The sequence below is a fragment of the Leiobunum rupestre genome, chromosome 4 (genome assembly GCF_980474605.1).
Source record: "Leiobunum rupestre chromosome 4, qqLeiRupe1.1.hap1, whole genome shotgun sequence".
NCBI classification, from domain to species: Eukaryota; Metazoa; Arthropoda; class Arachnida; order Opiliones; family Sclerosomatidae; genus Leiobunum; species Leiobunum rupestre.
In genome coordinates, this window is record NC_143387.1 from 39,787,819 (window position 1) to 39,813,553 (window position 25,735).

The 25,735-nt window shown below is 38.7% G+C and overlaps 1 protein-coding gene across 3 annotated transcripts in view; it reads right to left on the reverse strand.

Annotated features, from left to right (window-relative positions):
- LOC149947753 (proton channel OtopLc-like) overlaps positions 1-8,821 on the reverse strand; it is a 56,701-nt gene extending 47,880 nt beyond the window's left edge. For 2 of the 3 annotated variants that reach the window (XM_090171336.1, XM_090171334.1), the window contains exon 1: positions 8,303-8,821. In XM_090171336.1, the coding sequence (XP_090027462.1) occupies positions 8,303-8,640 (338 nt within the window). In that variant the 5' untranslated portion in view covers positions 8,641-8,821. The remainder of the gene's footprint in view (positions 1-8,302) is intronic. The other variant, XM_090171338.1, reaches the window with a different exon arrangement.
- Positions 8,822-25,735: the final 16,914 nt, after the last annotated feature.

Genomic DNA, 25,735 nt, shown 5'->3' on the forward strand with positions numbered 1-25,735 from the left:
CCATTTCCGTGCTCACATCTGTTCCGATCAAGTTTCGTGTGTTGCATTTCCCACTCTCGGGTGCTCCGAGATCGCCCAAAACCAAACTGCCGATTTCGACAGATCAACGGATCGAGATCGGAGCAAGGTTTTGCTTGTTCCTTTTAGACTTTTGGGCAAAATGGTAGACCAAGACGCAAAAATTCAAATTACTAACAGACGAAAAACCACAAAGCGCGGGAATATGTTCATGGAATGTTCTATTTGCGGTTTTACTCTAGTCGATTGGGGTGAGATCTATGACGTCAGAGACAGATTCGGAGCGAATCTTGAGCACGTGACCTCCAAAATGTCGGCCTCCATCGGTGGCTGCTATAGTTCTATAACGGCCAACTTTGATGACGCGCTGTGCCGTGAGCAGCAGTGCGTCATCCAAGCTGGCCTCGAAGGGTTGGCAAAACCACCGTGTGACGGTGAGCGTTAACGGATTGGTTTGCGGTTGAGTTTGGTTGGTCTTTTTTCGTCAACACTCACCGGATATTTCGTTATTGTTATGTTGTAAGTCGTGAATGTTGAGTTCGTGTTGTGACTGTTGTGGGTGTTAAGTTTGTGTTACGATTGTTGTGGATGTTGAGTTCGTGTTATGACGGTTGTGAGTGTTGAGTTTGTGTTATGATGGTGGTGGATGTTGAGTCTGTTGTGTTTGTATGGGCGTTTTCTCTCCAACTTCTTCTTAATGACTTTGGGACGGACCGAGTACTGAGTGTAATGCTACCTCTCAACGTCCAATGGCAGGGTTTCCACCAGTTGTACACGGTATTCGTCTAAGTATCATTTTGCGATTTTTTGGCGCCGGCCGGGAATCAAAATTGAAAACAGGGACTGAACTTGGATTAATTAAATCCAAGGACTGAATGGATTCGCGTCCGGGAAAACAACCCCCCACTAATCTAAGCCCTTCAAAAACATCAGTTCCTTTATTCCTGCTGGAAAATCTGGTTTACTATAAAACAAATATTTTTCAAGTACGCATACCATGGTAGATAAAGTTCGAGTACCGCCGCAACCGTGAGTTTTGCGGTAGAAAACGACACTAATTAGATACGTTGTTATTTTCGTAGCCGAACTTCAAACTTCTAGCTACGGCCTTGCCCTAAGTCGCTTTTATCCTTAAATCTCTCGGAAAATTTTCCGTATTTCAACGGATCAATTAAAAGTTGACGAAAGGTAGGACAGGCAAATAAAATCGCTCCTTTAAACCTTCAAAATGAGGATCGGCGCCCTACTAGCCTACATTCGCGGGTGGAAATAAAAACGCCGGTACAGTTCCATCTTCCACATGCAAAATTTATTTTGAAAAGGCTTAACCTTCAACAGCTTCTGTTGATAAGAAACATCTTTAAGGGTCTCTCTATAACTTTCTTTCTCTTTATCGCGCGCGAGAAACTGAAAGTGGGTTTATTGGAACACGCATACTGGATTGTCGCTGAGAATACAATTACAGGTAGTTCATGATAGAAGAGGCATTAGAGAACGTACGAAGTTTGAACGGGAACGGCAAGGTTTTCAAGATTATCTTAGTGACCGGCGGATAGGCACTTAAATACAAATAATTAGTTCTGTACAAGAAATTTGAGAAACATTACAAATTTAGGAAAATCCAAAGAAATATAGGAAATTTTTGAAATTTAGGAAAATCCAAAGAAATATAGGAAATTTTTGAAATTTAGGAAAATCCAAAGAAATATAGGAAATTTTTGAAATTTAGGAAAATCCAATAAATAAATATTGGTCGTGTTCGATAAATATCGGAAATATTGGTTGTGTTGATAAATATCGAAAATATTGGTCGTGTTTGATAAATATCGGAAATATTGGTCGTGTTTGATAAATATCGGACATATTGGTCGTGTTTGATAAATATCGGACATATTGGTCGTGTTTGATAAATATCGGAAATATTGGTCGTGTTTGATAAATATCGGAAATATTGGTCGTGTTTGATAAATATCGGAAATATTGGTCGTGTTTGAAGGGTGCACCGATATATCGGTAACCGATATATCGGTAACCGATATATCGGTAACCGATATATCGGCTAATTTTTCAAATATCGGTATCGGCCAATATCGGCTTAAGCGAGGCCGATATTAGCCGATATTTCTGTTATTAGACATTTTCTAGTGTTTCTTTTTGATCGCTGTTGTAGGAAATAATTATTCGCGTCCAAAACGGTAAGGAATCATAAGTGGTTTTTACACTCCAAAAGCCTTAGATCATATCATTTTTTAACAGGTGGTTACGAGAGTAAACAAAAAAGCATAATATTGTGATAGGTAACTTTGTTAATATCGGCCGATATATCGGCTATCCTAGGCCGATAATATCGGCCACGATTAGCCGATATATCGGCCGGCCGATATATCGGCTGTACCCATATCGGTGCATCCCTATGTTTGATAAATATCGGACATATTGGTCGTGTTTGATAAATATCGGACATATTGGTCGTGTTTGATAAATATCGGACATATTGGTCGTGTTTGATAAATATCGGACATATTGGTCGTGTTTGATAAATATCGGAAATATTGGTCGTGTTTGATAAATATCGGACATATTGGTCGTGTTTGATAAATATCGGACATATTTTTCGTGTTTGATAAATATCGGACATATTGGTCGTGTTTGATAAATATCGGAAATATTGGTCGTGCTTGATAAATATCGGAAATATTTGAGACATATATGGGAAATATTTAAGAAATATATCGGAATGATTAGAAAAAAACTGGTAATAAAAAAAATCTAATTGAATTTTTTTCCAAAAGTGGATAGCCCCTCGTTCTTACCGTTCTAGCTAGTTTAGCAGTGCCGTCACAGTATTTTGAAGCCTAATTTGGATTTCTACAAGACTATGCTTCAGATATCTATTTTCAAGCCAATCCCGAGTGCTTAGCGTTCTTTGTGCCCCCCCCCCCCCAGATATTTCGCATCTCCTGGTCGACCTCGAGTGGATGATATATTTCTATCGAACCCCTTTAAAGTAAACAAAATTCTGTTTTTCAAAAGCCGAAGACGATGTGCCGTGCATGCCTATATAAACGCCCGTTTTAGCGACGGGATGGGAACCACCCCCTCCGAATTCTGATATTATTGGAAGCTGCCAAGCTAAAACACGTCTTATAAACATTATCAGGAGGGATTTCTTGATAATTGGAAGAATGCCTCTGCGTAACGAAAATTGGTTTAGTACTTGATGCTGCTCAGTCATTGTCATTCTACACAAGAACGTATTTAGGTCCTCCAGAACGTGGCCTATTATATTTTCTATAACATGAGTATAATTTTCATACTGGAAATATATTTTAACGTTTTAAACTTAAGTGTTCAGTATTTAAATACTAGTCAAATAATGGAAAAGGTTTCGCAATCGAAAATGTTAGTTTAAAGGGGAACGGCCAGGCTTTTCCAAATATGGCCTTATTTCCGTATAAAAAAATTAACAAGGCGTTCAATATACTAACACGTACCTTTTTTTGTCTTGAAATAATAGCTTTTGGCCCAAAAAGTTGAAACGAAAAATAACGCCAGGTGATTGGGTTAAAATTTTCGCCGCCATCTTAGGGGCTGCCGCCAGCGCCCCTAACCCCGTATGAGCGATTTGCGAACTATCCTAACTTTTAAAATCGCGCAATTTAGGCTTAGGTCTCTTATAACTGCAACGCTGCGCGCTTGCAAAACATATTTTTTGCGTCTTCAGCAGCGCGCGCTTTTACGTTGTTTTTCTGTCTCGCGCTTTTCTCCCGAAATTTCTTTATTTTATTAAAAATTAACCACTCAATATTTTTTGATTCGGTTTTCGCCATAAATTTTAGTTTTTAATGGGCTATAGGGCTATCTAACTGGTTAAAGCTTGACCGTTCCCCTTTAAAGCTATTAAGTTTTGGTATTTATAGAAATGTTAACTATAGGCTTCGAAGTGAAGAGAAGCACATTGTGATTTATTTTCAGACTTGTAAAAATCCAGCTGAAGAGGGAGGAAGAGTTCCTCCGAAACGTTGGATTTTTTTAATAAATAAATTGTGAATTTTAAAAACGTTTTAAGTCTCTTTTTAATTTATAGGCTTCGAGCTTAGGAAATATAGCGCCATCTGTCTTAATATCCGTAAACTAAATATGTGAAGAAATAGCAGACAACTTTTGAATTTCTAGGTTTCCGGTTGAACTTTCAGCTGTTATGCAGAGAGAATTATGAACGAGCAGACATCTTTCATATATTCAATTTACTTATGACCAAAATTTAAACTTCGAGCGAAGCCTATACTATTTTATAGAGATTTTAACTAGGGCTGGCTCGTCTTATGGCACTGGTTAAATGGACTAGGGTCCCTGGTAAATTGTGGCATTGAAAGTGTTCGGGATTAGGGAATACATGGATAGATCAAAAGCTGATATCGTATTTCGCTTGTCGTTAATTACACGTTGCGTAGTACTTTTATTCATAAGCCTATCATAACGACCCCATAAGCAAAAGTCTATGCCAAATTTTTTTTGACCCGTTATTAAGAGGTAGGTATTAAAAATCTGCCCCTCCTAACGGCTACGTCCTCAACGATACATTTCTGAAATAAATTTCGCGAAATGCATGATGAATGCGCGCAAGCCGTGCGCGAACGTTTTTAAACTTAGAACCACGCGGGAGAAATCTCCGCCGCGAGCCCTTAGCATCGTAGCCAAGGCTTATTCGCCAATTTATCGCTTTCAAAGTTAAAATCAACACTTATTTTTGCAAAATGATTCATCACAACCAAAATTAAGCTATTGTAAATAAGAGTTGTGTTTCTGAAGGTATTTAATTTTCAAATGTGAGATTTAGACGCGTTTTGTGTGCATTTATCAATGCTCTACCAATTAAATGAATATTTTAGATGTAGATATTTTGAAAAGATGATGTCGCTACTGCCCTATCGTCGTACGTTAATTTTCTTCTCACATGGACAATGCCGTAAACATTGTAAACCTTTACTTATGGGGACCTTATGATAGGCTTATAGTTTATTATATTTCTCTTATCACTAAATAGAGGGCAATAAAACATCAATAAATTTCAATGGGCTTAGCCGTGGGGCTTTATCTGCCTCGAGCAGGGTTTGCGTACTGCGAATTTCTGCAGTAATGGTTACTTTCCAAATGAAGATTTCTTTATATTTTATGAGATTGTTCTATTGGTTATCAAAGCAGTTCTTTCGAATTAGCGTATCCAAACGTCATATTAACAGGGCTCCCAACCTAAAGTGCTCAAATTTCAAAATTATAGGATAAAAATTTCACTATTAGAGGATAAAAAGTTCACTATTATAGGATAAAAATTTCACTATTATAGGATAAAAAGTTCACTATTATAGGATAAAAATTTCACTATTATAGGATAAAAAATTCACTATTATGGGATAAAATTTCACTATTATGGGATAAAATTTCACTATTATAGGATAAATATTTCACTATTATAGGATAAAAAGTTCACTATTTTAGGATAAAAATTTCAAAATTATAGGATAAAAATTTCACTATTATGGGATAAAAATTTCAAAATTATAGGATACAAATTTCACTATTATAGGATAAAAATTTCACTATTATAGGATAATAATAAGACTAAATTACAAATATGGTTAAAATATATAAAAAAGGTTAAGTTTTATGTCGTGTATTTAAATGGAGACAACGTCAGACCGATCAGAAAAGGATATTTCAAATCGTGAGAAAAACGACCAATTAAATATAGACCGACGCGGTGACGATTTCTTAAAGTAATAGAGATTTTAAACTTTATTTTATCACGGGATTTAATTCGCAAAGAGCTTACTTATATCATAAGTAACAATAATAATCAGCTAGGCTAATACCCTTGGCACCACCTTAGGCCTAAGTCATCAAGCGACTTTTAAAGCCATTAATTCATGTGGCCGGGTTACAACGCGTAGGAAAGTGGTGGCAAGCCCTTCTTGCCACGTGAGCCAACAGCTCACTCACTATTACCGTTAACCTCAACAAGTTTTAATGGAAGGGGAAACCGAAGAGCTCGGGGGAAAACCCCTTAAACCAGTGAAGAGGGAGCTTGCAAACTCAACGCGGAAGGAGTAGTTCTGAGTTTTCATCCAGTGCCACAAGTTGGGATCGAACCCAGCTGCGAGGCGAAAGTGCTAACCACTCGGCCACCCCACAGTAATTCTTGTTGGTCTTTCAAAATTTTATCAGATGCTTTTTAAAATATAGGAAATATAGGATTGAAAATTAAATTCTAAGATTTTAAAGGACCATTTCCGAATTATAGGAAAATATAGGAATTATAGAATCGCTGGGAGCTCTGTTTTAAATTCACGTAGCGGCCAAAACGAGAAACTTGGATAAGGTGCGAGACCAAAAATTAGGCCCTTTTATGGTTCGAAGACTTGTTTTTGGGTTTTATTGGCGGCCTGCAACTTTTGTGTTTTGACCTTTGAAAGGCGAATTTTGCGTTTTCGGCCTTTACGCCGATTTTGAGGTTTCGAATTAGGTAACGTTTTTGTTGGTTTTGGACTTTTCAGAAAATTTCGAGTTTTCGAATTTGGTAACGTTTTTTTTGCTTTTGACTTTTCAGCAGATTTTGGAGTTTTTGAATTTCGTAACGTTTTTATTGTTATTGTTCCGAAAAGTATAGAATCTTGTATTGTATCTAGGGATGCACCGATATTGGTACAGCCGATATATCGGCCGGCCGATATGCAAGAGCGTATCCTAATATGTTTCTTTTCATTTTACGTGATACATATTTTCTATCACAAATCCAATATCGTTGAATTTTATTTTTTTAGACTCGTAACCCCCTGTCTAAAAAAAGTATGGTCTAGCTTCTGAAGTCTGGTGTATGTGGCGCGGCCAATCAAATAAAATATCATTAGTTAGTTAATCGATAATTTTTTTTTCAATGTTTTCTAAAAATATTTTTCTAACATCGGTATCGGTCAATATCGAAGACGATATTAGAAAAATAGGCCGATATATCGGTACATCCTTAATTCCATTCCAACACGAATTTATTTATTATGATCTAAATATTTTAATTATTATTATTTAGACAAAAATTGTGTAAACCATTTTAAATAGACCAACAATTTCAGTTAGTTCACGACCGCCATTTACTCGACAACAGTACCCTAAAACACCCACGTACTTTATAGTAATAGTCAATCAAAAGCTAGAGATTCGAAATCATCATGTTTTGGGTTCTTAGGGACCTAAATACGTTCTTCCCTGCACGTATATAATGTGTCTTAGTACTTACAAGGAGACGACCCGAGGTGTTACACACCGATTTTGTTCAAACTCGGGGGATTGGTAGACCTTCATGTAACTTGAAAAATCCTAAAGGGAATTTATTCAATGGGCAACGGTTTTGCCATGGCAACGAAAATTGTTTTTGACAACATAAAATGGAAATTTTCCCATTGAAAATAACATGGGATTTGGACCGATTCCTAGGGTCCTGTGAAAAAATTTAAAAGACTGAAAATATTTTAAAATACCAAAATTGTAAAAAAAAATTAAACATTGACGAAAAAAATCAAAATTGATCACATTTTGATCAATTTGAACCAAATGGGTGAAAATGAACCGATATGGCTTAAATAGGAAAAATTTCAAATATTTGTTGTCAAAAACATTTTTTGTTGCCATGGCAAAACCGTTACCCAATGAATAAATTCCCTTTAGGATTTTTCAAGTTACATGATGGTCTACCAATCCCTCGAGTTTGAACGAAATCGGTGTGTAACACCTCGGGTCATCTCCTTGTTAGTAGAAAATAAATGAAAAAGCGTCTGCTAACAAGCTCTACGCCAATCACTCTAGCTTTTGTTGAGCCTGGTGGAAAAAGTGTGAAATTCGTTAATCCACGAGATATTTCTGAGAATTCCAAAACTAAATTTATTCAGCCATTTAATTTAATTGTTAAAAATAGGATATTTAAGTCATCATTTTAAACTTCTGCTTATGATGAAGCGTACATTTAACGTCCTATCTGAAACATTATAATTCAAATAATAGCGCGATTTATTAATAAACTTTAAGGGAAGGCGTTTAGCGAACGCGACGTTAAAACAATAACATTGCCATTATTTTGATCCCGTGACATATTTGGCAACATTCCAATTCGAGTTGGGGAAATGAAAATTGGAAAGTGCAACTGTCAGTGTAGACGGACCCGGGATACGGGTAACTTAAGATGCTTTTGATAGAAAATAAACATTGTCAGTTTCGTATTCGGAGAATGACTTACTCGTCGTGATGAGCGTCGGGATAGTCTCCCTCCAGATACGGCTCGGAGGAGCATTCGGCCGACGAGACGGAGTGTCTCTCGTCTTCCGGGCGGGCGACGGGCGCTTTCGGGAGTTCATCGACGCCAACCTTGAGCGAAGAAGGCGGACTCCGCTCCGACGAACAGTCCGCTTGAACGCTGACGCTGACGGTTCCATTCTCCGCTCCGCCAACCGTCATTTCGATATCGGAGTCTATGCCCCGATCCAAATCCATGTAGAACGAGTCTCTGGAATCGCTGGAACCCCTTCGCAATCGCAGGCTGAGGTTGATGCTTTGATCATCGTCAGAAGCCGACATTGCTCGAAGACGAACGCCGCCAGACGCATTTGAATCTTCCTCGGGAATACGCGTGCACGGAATGCGATGCTTTTAGAGTCACCCTAGAGTTAAATCCTTCGACCAATTATTTCGCTACTTTCCGACGATACAATACTCGCTCAGTCCATTGTCGCTGCTTTCACGCGTGTTTACGTTATTTCCATAATATTAGACGTTAATATTTTTTTTGTCATTTTTAGGCCTACGACGGCATCCGAAGATGCTCTTTCTATTCCAGCCTTCTCATTGGGGGAGATCGCGCCGAGAGGCGGTGATTCATAAAAGGGGGAGAACGCGGGGGATAGTGTTTGTCTAGTCTAGCGTAGTCTACGGATTTATTGAACCCTCGGACATTCGCTACTACCATCTATCGTCGACTTTTGAAAATAAAATTATCAAAAAGTTACTACTATCTTGAAAAATTAATATACCAATGAAATTATAAAGCAACGTAGGCTTTAAAATATTAGTATTTTTCGCGATGGTGGGCTTAATTTATTAAAGATAATGTTATTGATTATTGTTTGAGCGTTACATGAAAAATAAAATTCGACTAAAAAGCCTATCAAAAGAGATTTTTTATGGACTATTGCGCCATCTTTCAACTACTTTCAGTAGCGAATAAGTTTAAATAATAAACTCTTTTTTTAAATTTAGCAATGCAGTTTCTTATGACGGTAAAAGAAAAATACTTGGGCATGACCGTCGCTATTGGTTTCGTACTTTCGTTCCATGTCTATTGAAAATAATCATTATGCTATTTTAATGGAAACTTTTCATCTGTAAACAGAACGTCGTGTTTTTGCCTAAATATCTCAAAAAAGGTACCTGCTTAAAATTAAACAATTGTTGCATACAGTACACGTGAAAAGTTTAAATTATTTCAACGAGCACTATATAAACAGTACTTGTTGGTCCTGGCTCTCTAAATTATTACTTCATGGCAATTGCCTTGAATATGCATCGATAGGCTTATCGGTCTATAGACTCATGAACCAAGAATCTAAGGGGACTCACTGTTCAGGCTTTAAAAAGCACTGGGAATAGGAAAATCACGGTTAATTTTAGTTCAATGTGGACCAGCTTGGCGTCGCTAAAGTCGATTTCCGACGTAGTTTCGTAGAGAAGCTGGAGGGTTCACGTTCAATTTTGACAAAATGGCGCCGTTGTTGTCGGTTAAATGATGAGACTTAGTAAGTTTTAGACCTTTTATTTTTGAAATTGCTTCTTTAAAAGTTAAAGCATATGTAACATAATTACTCATAAGTATGCCTCTGTATAACATTTCCATTGAAAAAAATTCAATGGGACTTTGTTTCACACGGAACATACATTAAGCGGACCCAAAAATGCAAAAATGCTTATAATCCTTGCGCTATTGAAAAGGTTACCATGGAAATGAAATCATGTGATCGCGAGGCACGAGCTAAACTTGACATGGGCAAAGCCAGCAACGCGCGAGGAATTCTCACTAACTTCCGTTTCCCATCAGTAAAGTTGATGACGCATATTTCGTCACGGAATTGTAAGTGACGAAATTTACGTCATATCCTGTGAACAAGGTTTCATTAACGAAAATGCTTTTATGGCATACTTATGTTACATATGGTTAAAGTAATGGTAATTAACCATTGTGATAAGTAAAAATAACCAGTAAGCCGCGTATATCTGAGGTTTTTTAATCAAATTCACTGGAATCCATTTCATTTCTAAACTTTAAAAAATTTTATGAACGAAGCCCGAGGGGTCGGACACTTGCCATTATTTTGTACGGGATTTCGGGATTTCGTAGAGATTTTGGCGATTTTATCATTACTTTTTGAAGCGTTTTGAAGTTATTTTGGGATTTCAATGTTAATTTACCATAGAGAGAGTTAAAAGATTTTGCGATTTTAGACAAAGTGTACGGGATTTTGGTAAATGTCCGACCCCTCGACTAAGCCTAACCTAACTTTCTCAGGGGTTTAGTACTCCCTGCTTTCTCGCACGTACTGTCGCCTAAGCCCCGACTAAGATTCTCGCAGTGATAGTTGAACAGAATTCTTGAGGAGCTTTAAAGCGACTGATGTACCTCAGTAAGCCTTCCGATTTAAGCCGCGCCTACCGTGTCAAAATATTGGGAACAGTGAGTCCCCTTAGATTCTTGGTCCATGATAGACGCTAAACAAAGACCGCCAAAAGGATGGGTTTTTTAATTCAAAACGCGGGAACCTCGATAATATCGCGCATTTTTCTGATAATAAAATCGAACCACGCGGGCTTAGCAATATTTATCTGCATTTGTCTTAGCCAAAAAGATTATCCTTCCCGAACCAGACTTGTAAATAGTGTATATTTTTAAGAGAGTCCATTGGACCCGAACCCCTCCGCCGATCCATTTTTTTACGAGTCCAGGACTCTTCCCCCTTTTTTCGCCCCCCCCTCGTTTAAATTTATATGTTCTTTAATCTCTCTTTATTTCTCCATATTATATTCGAAAATAAATGGCACCTAACCAGGCTAAGCCTATAAAATTTTATTGTAATTATAAACGAGACAGTCAGAAATCGAACTGCAGCATTATTTCATTATATATTCTCAACATCAAAGTTTACATATTTTTATATATATTCGTGATCGGGTAAATTAAAATTATCGTAAATATTTTCAGAATTAATTTAACTATTTAAGTCTTCATTTCAAAGCCATCGGACTTAATTTTTTTGACATGGTTCAAGGTCATCGACATTTTCATAGTAGGTGTTCCCCTACACGCTCTATGCGACCTGAAAATTTCCAACTGATTTAGAGATATTCGCCCTGGTTAATTTTTTAGTGGACACCCTGTATATTTGTGCCATTAAAATGAAATACATACCTTCAGACGCTCAAGCAAATTTCCTTGCTCCAAACTGCCTGCCAAATGTGTACACCGTACCGAGGCTCAAAACTTGCCGAGTCTATTATTTCACTTACAGATGTAAAATGTAAAAATTACACTGCTTAGGGATATTTACCAACGGACAGACAGTATTTCCCGATGAAATAGTTGTGTTAGAAAATCAATATGTAAGCTGGGAGCAACAAACACAGCACCCCACACAAGGAGAACGCAACCCGTCAAAAGTCGTGCATTTTTTTGTGTACAATTTTAATTCGTTAGACCATGAATGTATTCATTTTAACCATGAATATTGGACTACATTAGGTAGTCTGACCTCAGTCGCTAGGATGGGAGGTGCTTAGTTATTATGACGTTGGTCACGCGCCCCCGCCCTAAAATTGTATTGAAACTTGACTAGATTTCAGTGCCAAGGCTTAGCTCGAAATTAAGTTTCTTAAATTTTAATACACATCTCTTTGATTGAACGAAAATAGGTAAGAATATTAATAATTAATTCTTTTATTTATGATTATCAAGTAATTTGGCTAGAGTACAGGTATTTTTCTAAGAAACACGAGTCATTTTCTTCACCGGTTAAATCGCTCAATTGGTGGATCTTATAATTCATTTTGCCCGAGAAAATACGACGCCATGTTAGGGTATAAAAGCGGGTAAATAAGGCTGCTATACCTCACAATGTAACGGTACTGTCACGCGCAAAAACGTAATTTTGAAATCGGTCAATCCCGGAAACATTTTGCGGATCGAGTCAACGACAAATGCCTGTCTCCTGATTGGCTCAAGTGATTATATAAAACGCAGAAAAGCATCGCCCATTTTAGGGTAATGATATAGTTCGATATTCATGGTTAGACGCTTGAACGGCTGCTACCGTCGGAAGGGGAAAATTCTGAAATTGTCTTCCCCCTTTCCATAAAACGCTCAGCGTAAAGGTTCGTCCAATGGAATTTGTACGCAACACTGTGTTAGCGTGTTTAAAGGCTAGCTGCGTTCTCCTTGCGTTTGTTGCTCCTAGATGTAAGGTCGCCGACCAGCATTATTTTTATTTAAACCCGCGGGAGCCAAGTAAGTACTTGTTTCAAGCGAATAACATTAGCAGGATTGGTAAATTAATATTTCTCTCGAAAGAAGTATAATACACTAAAACGTAAAGTACAAACAAGTATTCGTTTGGAACTTGTACCTTCGTAGGCTGAAAATTATTTTTCGGAACTGTGGGAATAATTAGTGTCTCATTAAAATGAGATATTTTAGGAGTAGTAGCTGTTACAACAAAGAAAAATCCATTACAACCCTGTCCATTTATTAGGAACATGATTTCAATCACCGTATACATTAACCGTATTAACCGATATAAACGCATTGTAATTTCTACCAAAACCAGTGCTTTCTCAACCACGATTTGCATTAAGAACCACCTCTTAATCACCTTGTGAAAAATCCATTATAACGCTTTCTCTATAACCAACGTATCAAAAAGTAACACCATGAATATCAAACTCTGTCATTAGCCTTACTACCGTCTGGGCGGTGTCTTTCCGCGTTTTACGTATGCACTTAAGCCTTTCAGGAAACAGGCGCTAGGCGTTTGTCGTTACTAAGGCTTAAATTTATTTCGTAAATTTTAATAAGCACCTTTTTGAACGAAAATAAAAGCGTTTTCCATTTGACTGATCTCGAGTGCTCTAGATCGCTCTGATCAACATTTTATGTTCCATTTGCGTGCTCGGATCTGCTCCGATCAAGTTTCGCGTGTTCCATTTCCCGCTCTAGGGTGCTTCGAGTTCGCCCAAACCCGATATGCCGATTTTGACAGATCAATGGATCGAGATCGAGATCGGAGCAAAATGACAAACCAAGACGCGAAAATTCAAATTACTAGCAGACGAAATACAACCAAGAGCGGGAATATTTTAATGGGATGTTAAATTTGCGGTTTTACTCTAGTCGATAGGGGCGAGATCTATGACGTCAGAGACAGATTCGGAGCGAATCTCGAGCAATCAAATGGAAAACGCTATAAGTAATAATATTAACAGCAAACAGCTTTAATTATGAGTATTAACTGGTTTTGTAGTAGTAGTAGTATAAGTAAGAATTACAAGATATTTTCTTAGCCGGTTAAAATTGGCTTCAGTTATTACTTAAAACGCAAAAAGGTAGCGATCATCCTAGCCCAATATTCATGGCTGAAATTTCACTGATTTTAGACCTATTTGTTCTGTAATGGTGCAAAGCGTATCATTGTAACAATTAGCCTTTTCAGTTTACATAGAGTAACGTAGTGGCAAATGCAAGAAGCTCATAAACTGTTGGATTTTCGTCTGCTAAGCCGACGCTTTATTGAAAAATCGTCTGCTTAGCAGACGAAAATCCAGCAGTTCATGAGCTACTCGCATTTGCCACTACGTGGCTCTATGTAAACTGAAAAGGCTAATTGTTACAATGATACGCTTTGCACCATTACAGAACAAATAGGTCTAAAATCAGTGAAATTTCAGCCATGAATATTGGGCTAAAAGGTTCCCCAAATCACACTGCACCTAGGGGCGTTAAGTGGTATAAACGCCCTACCGCGGCTTTATACGAATAATAGATTTCATCCAAGACAGATATCGGATACCTTTCGCGCTCCAAAACTCCTCCAACGAAAACTCAACGGAAAACATGCCATAATTTTAAAACTTTTTGAAAAATTAACTTTTTATAATTAAATTTTATTGAAATTACAATATTTAAATATTCTGGTGTTAGGCCTATACATTGATTGATTGTAGTATTAGGAGGCACTTTCTTTATCTTATTTATAAAACCCATGATTCACGAAAATACACTGCTCTAGATAATTTCGGGCTTTCTATTGATAGTCAAATTAAATAAAACATAGGATAAATACCCGCAGACATGAAAATTCCCACAAAATCAACGTTTTAGAAAACAAATTTCCTTTTCCCCACAGAGCCAAAATGGACCCCACAATCAGTGACGTAGCTAGGGGGGGGGCGGTAGGGGCGGTCCACCCCGGGTGCCACCCGTTTGGGCGTTATTTGGGGGTGACACCCAACCGTGAAAAAGATAAAAACTTACACAAACTAGAGTCTAGTAAGTAGCACACCATGATATCCGCCCCGGGTGTCACCCAAGATAGCTACGCCACTGCCCACAATCTGGCAACACTGCCCAATAGGAGAAACTATGAAGTAAATTTGGTCTTAGCCAACTTGTTAAAATGGGAAAACAAAATCACGTGACTACCATATCACAGCCAACTTCGATTCGGTAACTCGTGTTCATAGTTGGCCGTGCGACGGCAAAGAAAAAATTATTCCTTCCAGATACTGCAAACAGATAATTTACTTCCACCTTTCTATTACAAGATGTTTTAAATAATAATAATTAGATAATAGAATCGATCAAAATTTAAACCGCCATCAGTAAAATATATTAAATATTAGTTCGTAATTTTTAAGATAGATGGCGTTGCCGTTCTCCACAAAGTCACGTGACTACCATCTTTTCAGCCCCCCCCCCCCCTCTGGACTTTATAGTTTCGCCTATTCCATTGCTTCGTCGTTGACCTTGGAGCAACAGCGAGCAAGAAATTACACGGAGCACCGTCCAAATGTAAAACGTGATTCTCTCAGGGATCTGGTCGAGATAGCCATAAGCTTGTCGTCCCACTAGGCGAGTGAGTAGCCAAAATGAAGTCCAATTGTTCAAAAAAACTTTTTGATGACCTTTTTCTTTTAAGGATTGTGACGGAAAAATTAAGTAATAAAAAATAATAATAATCAGCTAAGCTAATACCCATGGATTCCTGCCAGCGGGGAGAGAGCTTGCAAACTCAACGCAGAAGGATAATTTTGGAGTTTTCAGTTTTCACCCAGTGCCACAAGTTGGAATCGAACCCGGCTCCTCTTGCTGCGAGGTGAAAGCGTTAACCACTCCGCGGCAGTCTCCGCCACCCCACCTTACGCCCCTCAATACTGGCCGGGCCCTACGATACATTTAATGGGAAACAGAGCAACCTGAATTGCGTACTCTTCACTTCACAGCTTCCATGAGCCCCTTTTTGTCAAACCATTTCCTTTTACTGGCATCACCGATTCAAGGTCACGCATTAAAATGTTTCAAAAAATTATGGGTTCGTTCAGTAACTCAAATCTGTTAAAAATTGATGCAAATAAAATCCGATTATGATTTTTCCCTTATTCAATTCAGACGTAGTTGTACAACATTTCTTTCCAGAAATCATGACGTCAAAAGTTACTCTAAGCAACACAATAACACCAGTAACAAGTCAACGCGAACTATAGCGACATCTATACAGGGTGTCTCAATTTGCTCGATCACGCCATTTTTCTCAAAATGTATTTATGCTAGGGTTCTGAAATTTTCAGGGTTTATTTGTTAGGTATGGAAGGCTTTGGTTACTAAATTTCAGAAAAATCGAACGATTTTGTGCCGTTTTGGAAAATTTATTTTTTCACCGGTAGGTGTCACGCAAAATGTTTCAATAGAAAAGTTGTAGGGCATAGTCGAAAGTGTAAAAATAATTTTGGTTCGGTTGAAAAAGACCTATTTTTCACTGAGTTTGGAGGTCGGGGGAAAAACAAGTTGTACTAGCAGGCAATAGCCTTTAACGAATTGTAGGTAACATGCATTTCAGTTATAAGATTTCGAAAAATATACAAATAATAATTAGCCCAAGTGACAAATGTTTTTTAATGACTTCCACAAAATGTTTTCAAAAATGCCACCTTCTGATGCAATGCACAAATATGCATGATGTTGCATATTGCGAAATGCTTACCGAACCATTTCTGGAGTCACCCGGCGACATGCTTCGATGATTCTTTGTCGTAAATCTTCAACGCTCGTCACCGGTGTTTGGTATACGTAGTCCTTTACGAATCCCCAAAGAAAAAAGTCGAGTGGTGTTAGATCAGGGGATCTTGCAGGCCAACGAACAGGACCAGTTCTTCCGATCCATCTTCCAGGAAACTCGTCGTTTAGATATGCAACCACGTCACGATATTGGTGAGGTGGCGCCCCATCTTGCTGGAACCAGATGCGTCTGTACTCGGCCAGAGGAATGTCGTCCAACACGTTGGATATTTCATTTTGAAGGAACTCCAATACAAGTAGTTTTGACCGTTCAGACGATTTGGCAGGAAGAACGGGCCAATAATTCTGTCAACGAACAGACCAGCCCACACCTCGGCCCACACATTTAAGTGAAACTGCACTTGGTGGCGGTGAGGAAATCCCCAGTGTGGATTCTCGTAGTCCCACATATGTTGGCTTTGACGGTTGAAAGGCCCATCTCTTCCGAATGAACATTCGTCGGCGCTGTCTATCACCGTCATGCAGTCCTTGGTGAAGTGTCGCTCGATAAGAATGAAAATGGTGTCTTTTGAGTGTTCTCCAAACGTAGTTTCGATCCAACCCTAAGTCAAAGCTGGCAGTCCTGACGCTCGCTCGAGGATAGGCGACGAAGTAGGCAAGTATGGTGTTTTCCATGTCGATGTCCTGGAGACCACGACCACGAAACCTCGGATTGATATTACCCCAGTTGTCGAAGTCGCGGACCACTCTAAGAACCGTCGCGTCGTATGACTTGGTCTGCAATTGGGAAATCTTCGTCTAAATAACTGACTTACTAGAGTAGCATTACGACGACCTTCTCCGTAAAATAATTCTAGCATATGAGTGCGCTGATCTCGAGTGTAAAGAGGCATACTGGACAACAATCGGCCAAGCTGAGATAATGTTTTAACTTTGAAATGTAAACGCTTTAAATACTACTCGGACAATTTATATTTCACGTTAAAAACAACAAAAGAAAAATAAGCGTAATTTTTGGTCTACAAATCTTTGTTTGATGATCTTACTCGTAACCACGTCGAAATGGAAGACGTGGTCTTTGTCTACTTTGTCTAATTAGGTGTTGAACGTAATAATTTTCTTTAACAATAACTTTTTGCAGATCTGATTATTAACTACATAGCTGAAAGCATAAGTTCCCTAAAATAAATGTACATGTGTGTTGTGATTATGTACGATTGTTTACGTTAAAGGCTATTGCCTGCTAGTACAACTTGTTTTTCCCCCGACCTCCAAACTCAGTGAAAAATAGGTCTTTTTCAACCGAACCAAAATTATTTTTACACTTTCGACTATGCCCTACAACTTTTCTATTGAAACATTTTGCGTGACACCTACCGGTGAAAAAATAAATTTTCCAAAACGGCACAAAATCGTTCGATTTTTCTGAAATTTAGTAACCAAAGCCTTCCATACCTAACAAATAAACCCTGATAATTTCAGAACCCTAGCACAAATACATTTTGAGAAAAATGGCCTGATGGAGCAAATTGAGACACCCTGTATATTGACAGTTAGGAATTTTTAAACTATTTTCAAAATTGTCGAGAGAAATATTACTGGCGCAGAAATTAGAAGAAACGACTATTAACATTTTTTAATAATGTATATTGTGAAATCGAGGACAATTTACTTAATTTAAATTCATAATAAAAGTTTCAGAAAAAATCTACATAACGAAAAACCAAGGTTTAAACCAAATGAGTAATTGACGGCTTTTAAAATTCATTTTGCGCGTGAAAATACCTCTACATGTTATGGTAAAAAAAGCACGCAAAGAAGGCTGTGTGCCCAAGACATGTACCTGTAGTGTCGCGCGCTAAAATTCATTTCAAAATCGGTCAATTCCATTCTTGTTCTAATGTCAAAAATGCTGCTATAGGCGCGTAAATAAAACATCTTCAAGGAAATCGCCAAGAAGACTTAGAAGTTATATTTCCGAGAGCCGGGACCTGCAAGTTTAGTTAGTGCTTGTTGAAATAATTGAAACTTTTCAATGCCAAGTAGAACGTCGTCTTTTTGCTAATCCTTACTAAAAGTTTCCATTATTTCAACAAGCACTGTATACAGTTATAAACAGTAACATGCAGGTCCTGGCTCTCGGAATTATTACTTCTTAATAATTTCCTTGAAGATGTTTTATTGAAGGGTCTAGCTATTCGCGACCGAAAACTATCGCTACGCCCCTTTTGGTTTTCCATTGAAATCTAGATAGGTAGCGGACGCTATTAGTTTTTCCTCATCGTTATTCGTAAATTTTACTTAATAAATAATAATTTTTGCACCGTTTGCTTATATTTTGATAAGTTTATTGAAGAAAGAACGTTCTTTTTTTAATTTGTCTGTGCCAAACGCTAGATCATGGGCGCTACCCCGGAGAAGCTATAGCGCCGTTACGCCACCTAGACTCGTTACGGTAGCGAATTTCACCGCGTGTTTGTAAAAAAACCACAATACACCGACGAGCTTTGGACTAGTCATCCAGCCGATGCTTCATCGATAAGGATCGTGGAGTCAAAAGCAGAAATGCCAAAGTAGTACGTTAACAATTTTGCGTTTACCAAATATGCATCGATACTCATTTTACGAGTTACCGAACGACCTCATATCTGGCCTTTAACTGGTGGTTTTACCAAGATTTCAAGGGTTGTGGCACACCGGTATATGTTGCCCTTGGTAAATTGGTCCTACATACCACCTCAGACTGACCAGGTAGGGTTTCTGCTCAGCCTAACGGAGGAGGTCCTTGTGCTGCCGGCGCTCTGGCGGAGTTGGTTTGCAGCTGTGCAGTGGTGGGTCTCCACACTGTCTTAACTAATTGGGCAAGGGTCTCCTTATGCGGCACTACGACCCTGGCTTTCCCACCTTTTTCGTTCCAGCTATGCGGGGGGGGGGGGGGGGGAGGGGAGCGGGTTGTGCCACTCGTCCCACCTTATCGTACCTTCACTTCTGGGCTTTGACTCCGGTCCTCTTGTGGGCTGGGTGTCTGTCTGTGGCGCTACATGAACTATCCTTACTCCCCAGGCTGTACGAAGTTTGGAGGCGTCGACCAATTGCTACACCTTCCAGCGGTGTGGATGACACGAGTTTATGGTGTGACCATGAGAAGTAAGGTTCTCTCGCAGGCTGTGGGTGCTATCGTAGGGCGTTATGATGAGATCCGATATCACAGATGCACCGGTATATAAATATCTGACTTAATGCACCATATATATGCAAACACTTGGACTGACTAAAGTGACTATGGTTGCTCTGCTGCTTCTCATAAAAAGGTTGAGATTTTCGCTCCCGATGTGTAAGTTCAAGTTAATAAGAACCACGGCTATGGACTACATTGCAAAGAATGATAAAACACGCGACTAGGTAGAATAGTCCATAAAGAACTGCACTTTTTCTATATAATAGGTGAAAGCTATTGGTAAGTCCGAAACTGTTCGATGAAGTCCTCACGCAAACTATTCGCCGAAAACAAATTTCGAACTATTCGCTGGCGGGAACCGGTTATCGGACCTTTCGGAATTGTTCAAGCAGTATCTACTCGAGAGCAGGTACCATCAAGAACCCAAGGCTCACCTCTCTTAAATTCATTTGCAACAGTTTTTTAGTTTGGTCAACACGTGCTTTTAAGATGGAATTTCAGACTACTCGTACAACAAGTTCTGAACTGTCCGGGACGTTTTGGTGACGTCTTTCTTTGAACGATTCCGGACTTACGAATAGTTTTCACCAGTCCTATTATTCCCCACCAAAATGGGACATCAGCCAGTAGCATTGTAATGCACATGATAAGCTCTCTTAGTCCCACATTGTAAGAATTATCTGATAACCAGCCAACACAAATTTCAGAGATGTAAGATAATAGACCTCAGATTAAATCTAAAAAGGCAACCAAGCGCGGTAAGAGGAGAAGTAACAGACAAAAATCTACTATTTAAATACCTGCTTTTGGCTTCCTTAATATTCAGGGTGGTAGAGGTTTTCAACGTTGGGAGGAACTGACCAAAATTATGACAGGTAAAGGACTCTTATATTATGGTGTAGTAGAAACACACCTTCGAGATGGCGAGACTCCCCCCGGAATTACCGTTGAACCTTAGATGGGAGAGTGTAAACCGTACAAAGAAAGAAAAGAAGTTAGGGGCTTTTGGCGTTTGTTTTGCGAAGGGGAAGCTTTGACTGTTCACTGCCGGCAAAGGCATAAGAAGTTCCCTGAAGTTAGCTTTGCCATAATTTACTGCTCGACCAGAATGAATTTCAATGGCCATTTTTCAGAAATAGAAGACGAAAACCTCAATGGCCTGTGCATTAAGACTTTTGCGGATGCAAACAATTTAATCATAGCTAACTGAGCTCCGATTTGCTCAGGAAAATTCACTTGGCATGGCAGACAATCGCGCAGCACGGTAGACTATGTCTTATGCAGTAAAGAGCTGATAAAAAATATTAAAGCAATGGCAATTTCTGATATGATAGAGTAAATCCTAGGAAGTGAACACCATTTCATATGTCTCGATGCAATTCCAACCACCTGCGCTTCCAAAAAAGGTTGTATATCACCTCCCAGAGAAAGAAGACCTAGATCCTCCTTCCTTTTAGATTTTAGAGGAGCCGATGCGCCCGATGTCCATTGGTGTTTTGGTTGTTTTTCCCAATCACGCGGTCGCGATGCACGTGGAGAATATGGCTTCAACAATGAAAATCGATAATGTTAATTTTGTTTCGGTGACTTTAAATCGTGAAAATAGAAGCTACACCTATAGGCTTCGAGCTTAGGAAATATAGCACCATCTGCCTTAATACCCGTCAACTAAGTATGTGAGGAACTAGCAGACGACTTTTGAATTTCTATTTTATTCGGTTGAAATTTCAGCTGTTGCGCAGAGATAATTTTTCACTAGCAGACAGCTTTCATATATTCAATTTAAAACCCAGTCGGTAGGCGGCGATACTTATGACAAAAATTTAAACTGACCACGAAGCCTATAGAATATTAAAAGATATAAAGTACAGTAAACTTTGACGTCACGATGCTCATCGGTGAATTCACAAGAGACGTCACGACCACATGGGGAAAATCGAAATCGGGTTTTAACATTTTACAGCAACTGAACGTACCCTATAATCCAAAAATATTTGATTTAAAAGAATACCCTTTAATCAAAACAAATTGTTTCTCTCTTTTAGCAGAGCTGTCAGAAGCACTTTATTTTGCTTGTTTCATTTTTCAGAGAAGCATAGTAGAACCTGTTTTAGGCTCACTATTTCATCTTGGTAATTGCAACAATAATTCTGTTACACAGACTAACTACTATACTACTGTTCATGAATTTAGTACTCTTGTTAAAAGGCCCTTCGAAATGTTTGTCTTACTAAATTAAAATCCGGACCTCATTAATAAAACTGGAACAAATTACATATGAAAATACCTGGAAAAATAATAGGTGTTTCTATAAAATACGGGAGGTCATGTGATAATGTTTTGTCTACGTCACTTAGCTGTAGCTCTTGAAGGTAGAGAGCACGCGCGGCAGTCGCGAGACCCTTCGGAATCTGAAACCCGCGTGCAAATCTGGCGTATGTAATGCACTTAAATATCATTTTATACTTATAATTTTTATTGTTTTATTTTATAGAAACACCTATTGAAAAAGAGATTGAAATTAATCAAATTGCCACAGATTTACATATTCAATGTTGGGTCTATTTAAGAGACTGATGATCAATTTGATCAATGACACTTAATCCGAACTAAACAGTCAAATGCTCACAAAAATAATCTGGAAAATAATTTTTTTGGGTTAAAACTGTAAATAAACATGTTTAGTATTGTTGAGAAAATTGCTAACGTTACAAAGAATTACTCACTAATGTGTGGAAGTCATTGCATTATGTCAGAAACATTTCAGATAATTTCTTGGAATTACATTAAGAGTAAAGTTTCACAAACTGATTTAGTTAGAAGGGCTCTTGCGTCAGTGGAATGCTGGTGCAGGGAAGTTGATCTTGGGGTTAATCATAATAAGACGGTTCTTTTTACGTTCTCGAAAAAGATGACAAAACTCTTTTAAAGATATCTCCTTATTTGAGCAAACGTACCTTGGCGTTATTCTAGACAGCAATCGAACTTTAGAGGAACTTTAGGTCAGCGTAACCACACTGACGTACTGAAAACGCTCTCCGATATTAACTCTTGTAACCGGCTTGCCGCAATTTCGTCTTCATTCAACACTCGTATCGCTTCAGAGGTACAAGCCCTTGAATCGTCGATATCTGATCCATAGCGATCATTTACTGCCTCTTCAATTTCCCCTAATTTGGACGAACTAATTCACTGTTCTATCAATGGATAGAGACACCTGGTTCAAGGTCATTGAAAATTGCATTAACATTTGTCCCCCTGCACCCTCTAGGTAACTTGCAAATTTAAAATTCTTATATAAAACACATTTTGAGTAATTGGCTCTGTATCGTTTTTTAGTTAACACCCTGTATATAGATATATATAAGTATATAGATATTAGGGATGCAACGGTTCCATGTTTTCGGACTATCTCGGTTCCGGTTCTTATATTTGCGCTTTGTCGATTCCGGTTCTGGTTCCTAGCATTTTGCATTGTTCAACAAAAATGATGTAGGGTACGTGACGGTACTAAGACAAAACTACATCGAATATCCAGTGGCGGCGCCAGGGGTAGGCTACGCAGGCTACAACCTACTTTTATTTTGCTTGTAGGGGCCCCAAATCCAGATGAAGGGGCCCCGAACAGCCCCCTAAAATGATTTGCGAAACTAGAAATATCAAAATCCGAATTAAAAGCCTGCTGTTTTTAAGTTGCGAACACTGAACAGTGATTTCTAATATTTTTTCGAACGCAGCCTTGATTCGTTGTAGTTGCTAAACTAGCTACTTCAAAAAGTGTTGCATCGACGGCCGTGGTTAGACCATAGAAATATCATAGGTAACTAGAATGCTGCCGTGTAACCGGCAAATGGGCCAAACGCCGTGGCAGACGATAGCCAGATCTCAGCCAATCAGAGCTCAAAGAGTGGTTCTGCCAAGAATTTAATGTCACCAGAGAGAATGACGTCACCTATCTCCCGCTATAGTAGCGGATCCAAGGATGATTATTATCCTTCTTGGCGGAACCACTCTACGGCCTCTCATTGGCTGAAGGTTCAAGGCGAACTGGCGTCAAGCTCGGCTGTAGGCGGCAGCATTATAGTTACCTATGAGATTTCTATGGGTTAGACAGATGATAAATTGCGCGGTTTTCCGACTCTCCGAGTCCCAATAGTTGATATTATAAAATAAAAAGTGGTCTTGCCCAACTTGTTAAAATGTTTCTCTTACGTCACAAGACCCAGCTCTATTAGTGTATTCCTCGCACGAGCGATTTGCACGCGCTCTAGAAAAAGCTATATTCCTCGCGACTGTAGCGCGCGCTCGTAGGCTTGTCAAAGTAAGAGACTGTGACGTAAGAGCAACATTTCAACAAGAAGGCCACGTTAGTTTATAAAAAGAACTATTTCCAAAATAAAGATAAAATAAAGCGTGGCAACTGGCAAGTGTTTTTGCAACAATTGTAAGTGAAAATGGAGAATGCTGTTGGAGGATGTTGCCCATATGTGCATTGTTATGCTCATCGACAAAAAAAATAACTTCCGAGTACATTTAAACAGTCATGTACATTTATTTTGTAAATTATTAAAAATAAACCGATTTTGTCACAGTTTTGGTTAGTTAGTGTATGTAAAGGGGGGGCCCCCAAATTAAAGAATTAAGTAGCCTACCCATAGTAATATCCTGGCGCCGCCACTGCGAATATCACATTATATGTTACTTTTAAATTTAAACAACCCGTCTCCTTATTAAGCTCTCCAACATAGAAATTTAACATAGAATAAAAACGTGTCCATCGTGTATGAGCTAATTTTAAGCAGTAAAACTTAAAGTAAAGTAGAGTAAGTCTCGTAACGCGACTAGATAATCTAAAAAGTCTCCGGCGTGTACCTTGCGTTATGAACTAGTTCTTCGAAGAGTAAGTTAAAATGAAGTAGCGTAAAACTCGTAACGAATTTAAATAAACTACTCGTGTTTAAAGCCTGAACTACATCAAATTTAAACCAGTCTTTACCTACTTTTGGCGACAACTATAAAACTTACTCACTTTATAGTCCTCGAAAAAATGCGCCTCCACGCAGTTGCGTACCCTGCGTACCCTATATCGCCGCCCCTGCTAAACCTGCAGCCACAGCCACTCCCGTCTCAAAAAACTGATTTGTGCTCGGGCTTCTGCCCGGTTACCTTCACGTGCAGTAACCTCTACCATAGTTGCCGCTGCCAATATTGTAAATACTGTAAAAATTGCCCACAGTATGTCCTTTAATGTTAAGAAAAGTGGTGTGAACCACCTCGGCTCCAACAACCTTCGCGAGTGTTATCATATCGACGTTTCCCCTCTTCCAAAGCCTGATGCTCCTATTCGCGATTTGGGTATATGGATGGATTCTTCCCTAAATTTTATTTATTTCACTAGTAGGAACTTGGCCTACCAAGCCGAGTCCGGCTTTTGCTCAGGCACTTACAGGAAGGTAAAAAACGAATATACGAAGTACATATCAAAATTGTTTAAAAAATCACAAATAAACAAACAAATGTAGTAATTGATTGTAACCGCATACTAATAAGGGGCAGAAACATACAAATAACTATATGGGATAGAGATACAATAAGGAGAAAAAAAATAATAATACAAAACATTTTTTACATATCGTACACAAAGGCAAGAATATTTAAGGGGTTAGAACGGCTCGGTGTAGGAACTATGGGGTGACAATCAAATGGTCAGTTACAGAGGAGCGGAATTTATGGTAGTACTTTATTAAAACAATAGACTGCGGAAGTTTATTCCAATCGTTAATAACCGAATGAGAAAAATAATTAAGTCTCTGTGCCGTGTTGGCACGTGGTTTGCTGAGCTTAAGGGTGTGGCCCCTAGTTCGGTTACCCGGGTCTAGAGCAAAGTATTCAGAAAAACCCAGATCTAATTTGTTACTGTAAAATTTATGGAGTAAGCGCCGGTTATTGAGTTTATGGCGCATCATTACAGGTTCTATTTTTAGGGCTTTTAGCCGGGCATGAGTGGGCCGTACAGAAAATTTGGAAGCAAGTTTTGTTAACTGGTTCTGAGCCTTTTCGAGTGCCTGCTGGTCTGTCTTCGCGTGTGGGGTCCAAATTGGTGAGCAGTAGTCAAAAATGGGAAGAATCAGAGAGTTGTAAAGCAATTTGACCAACAGAGGCGA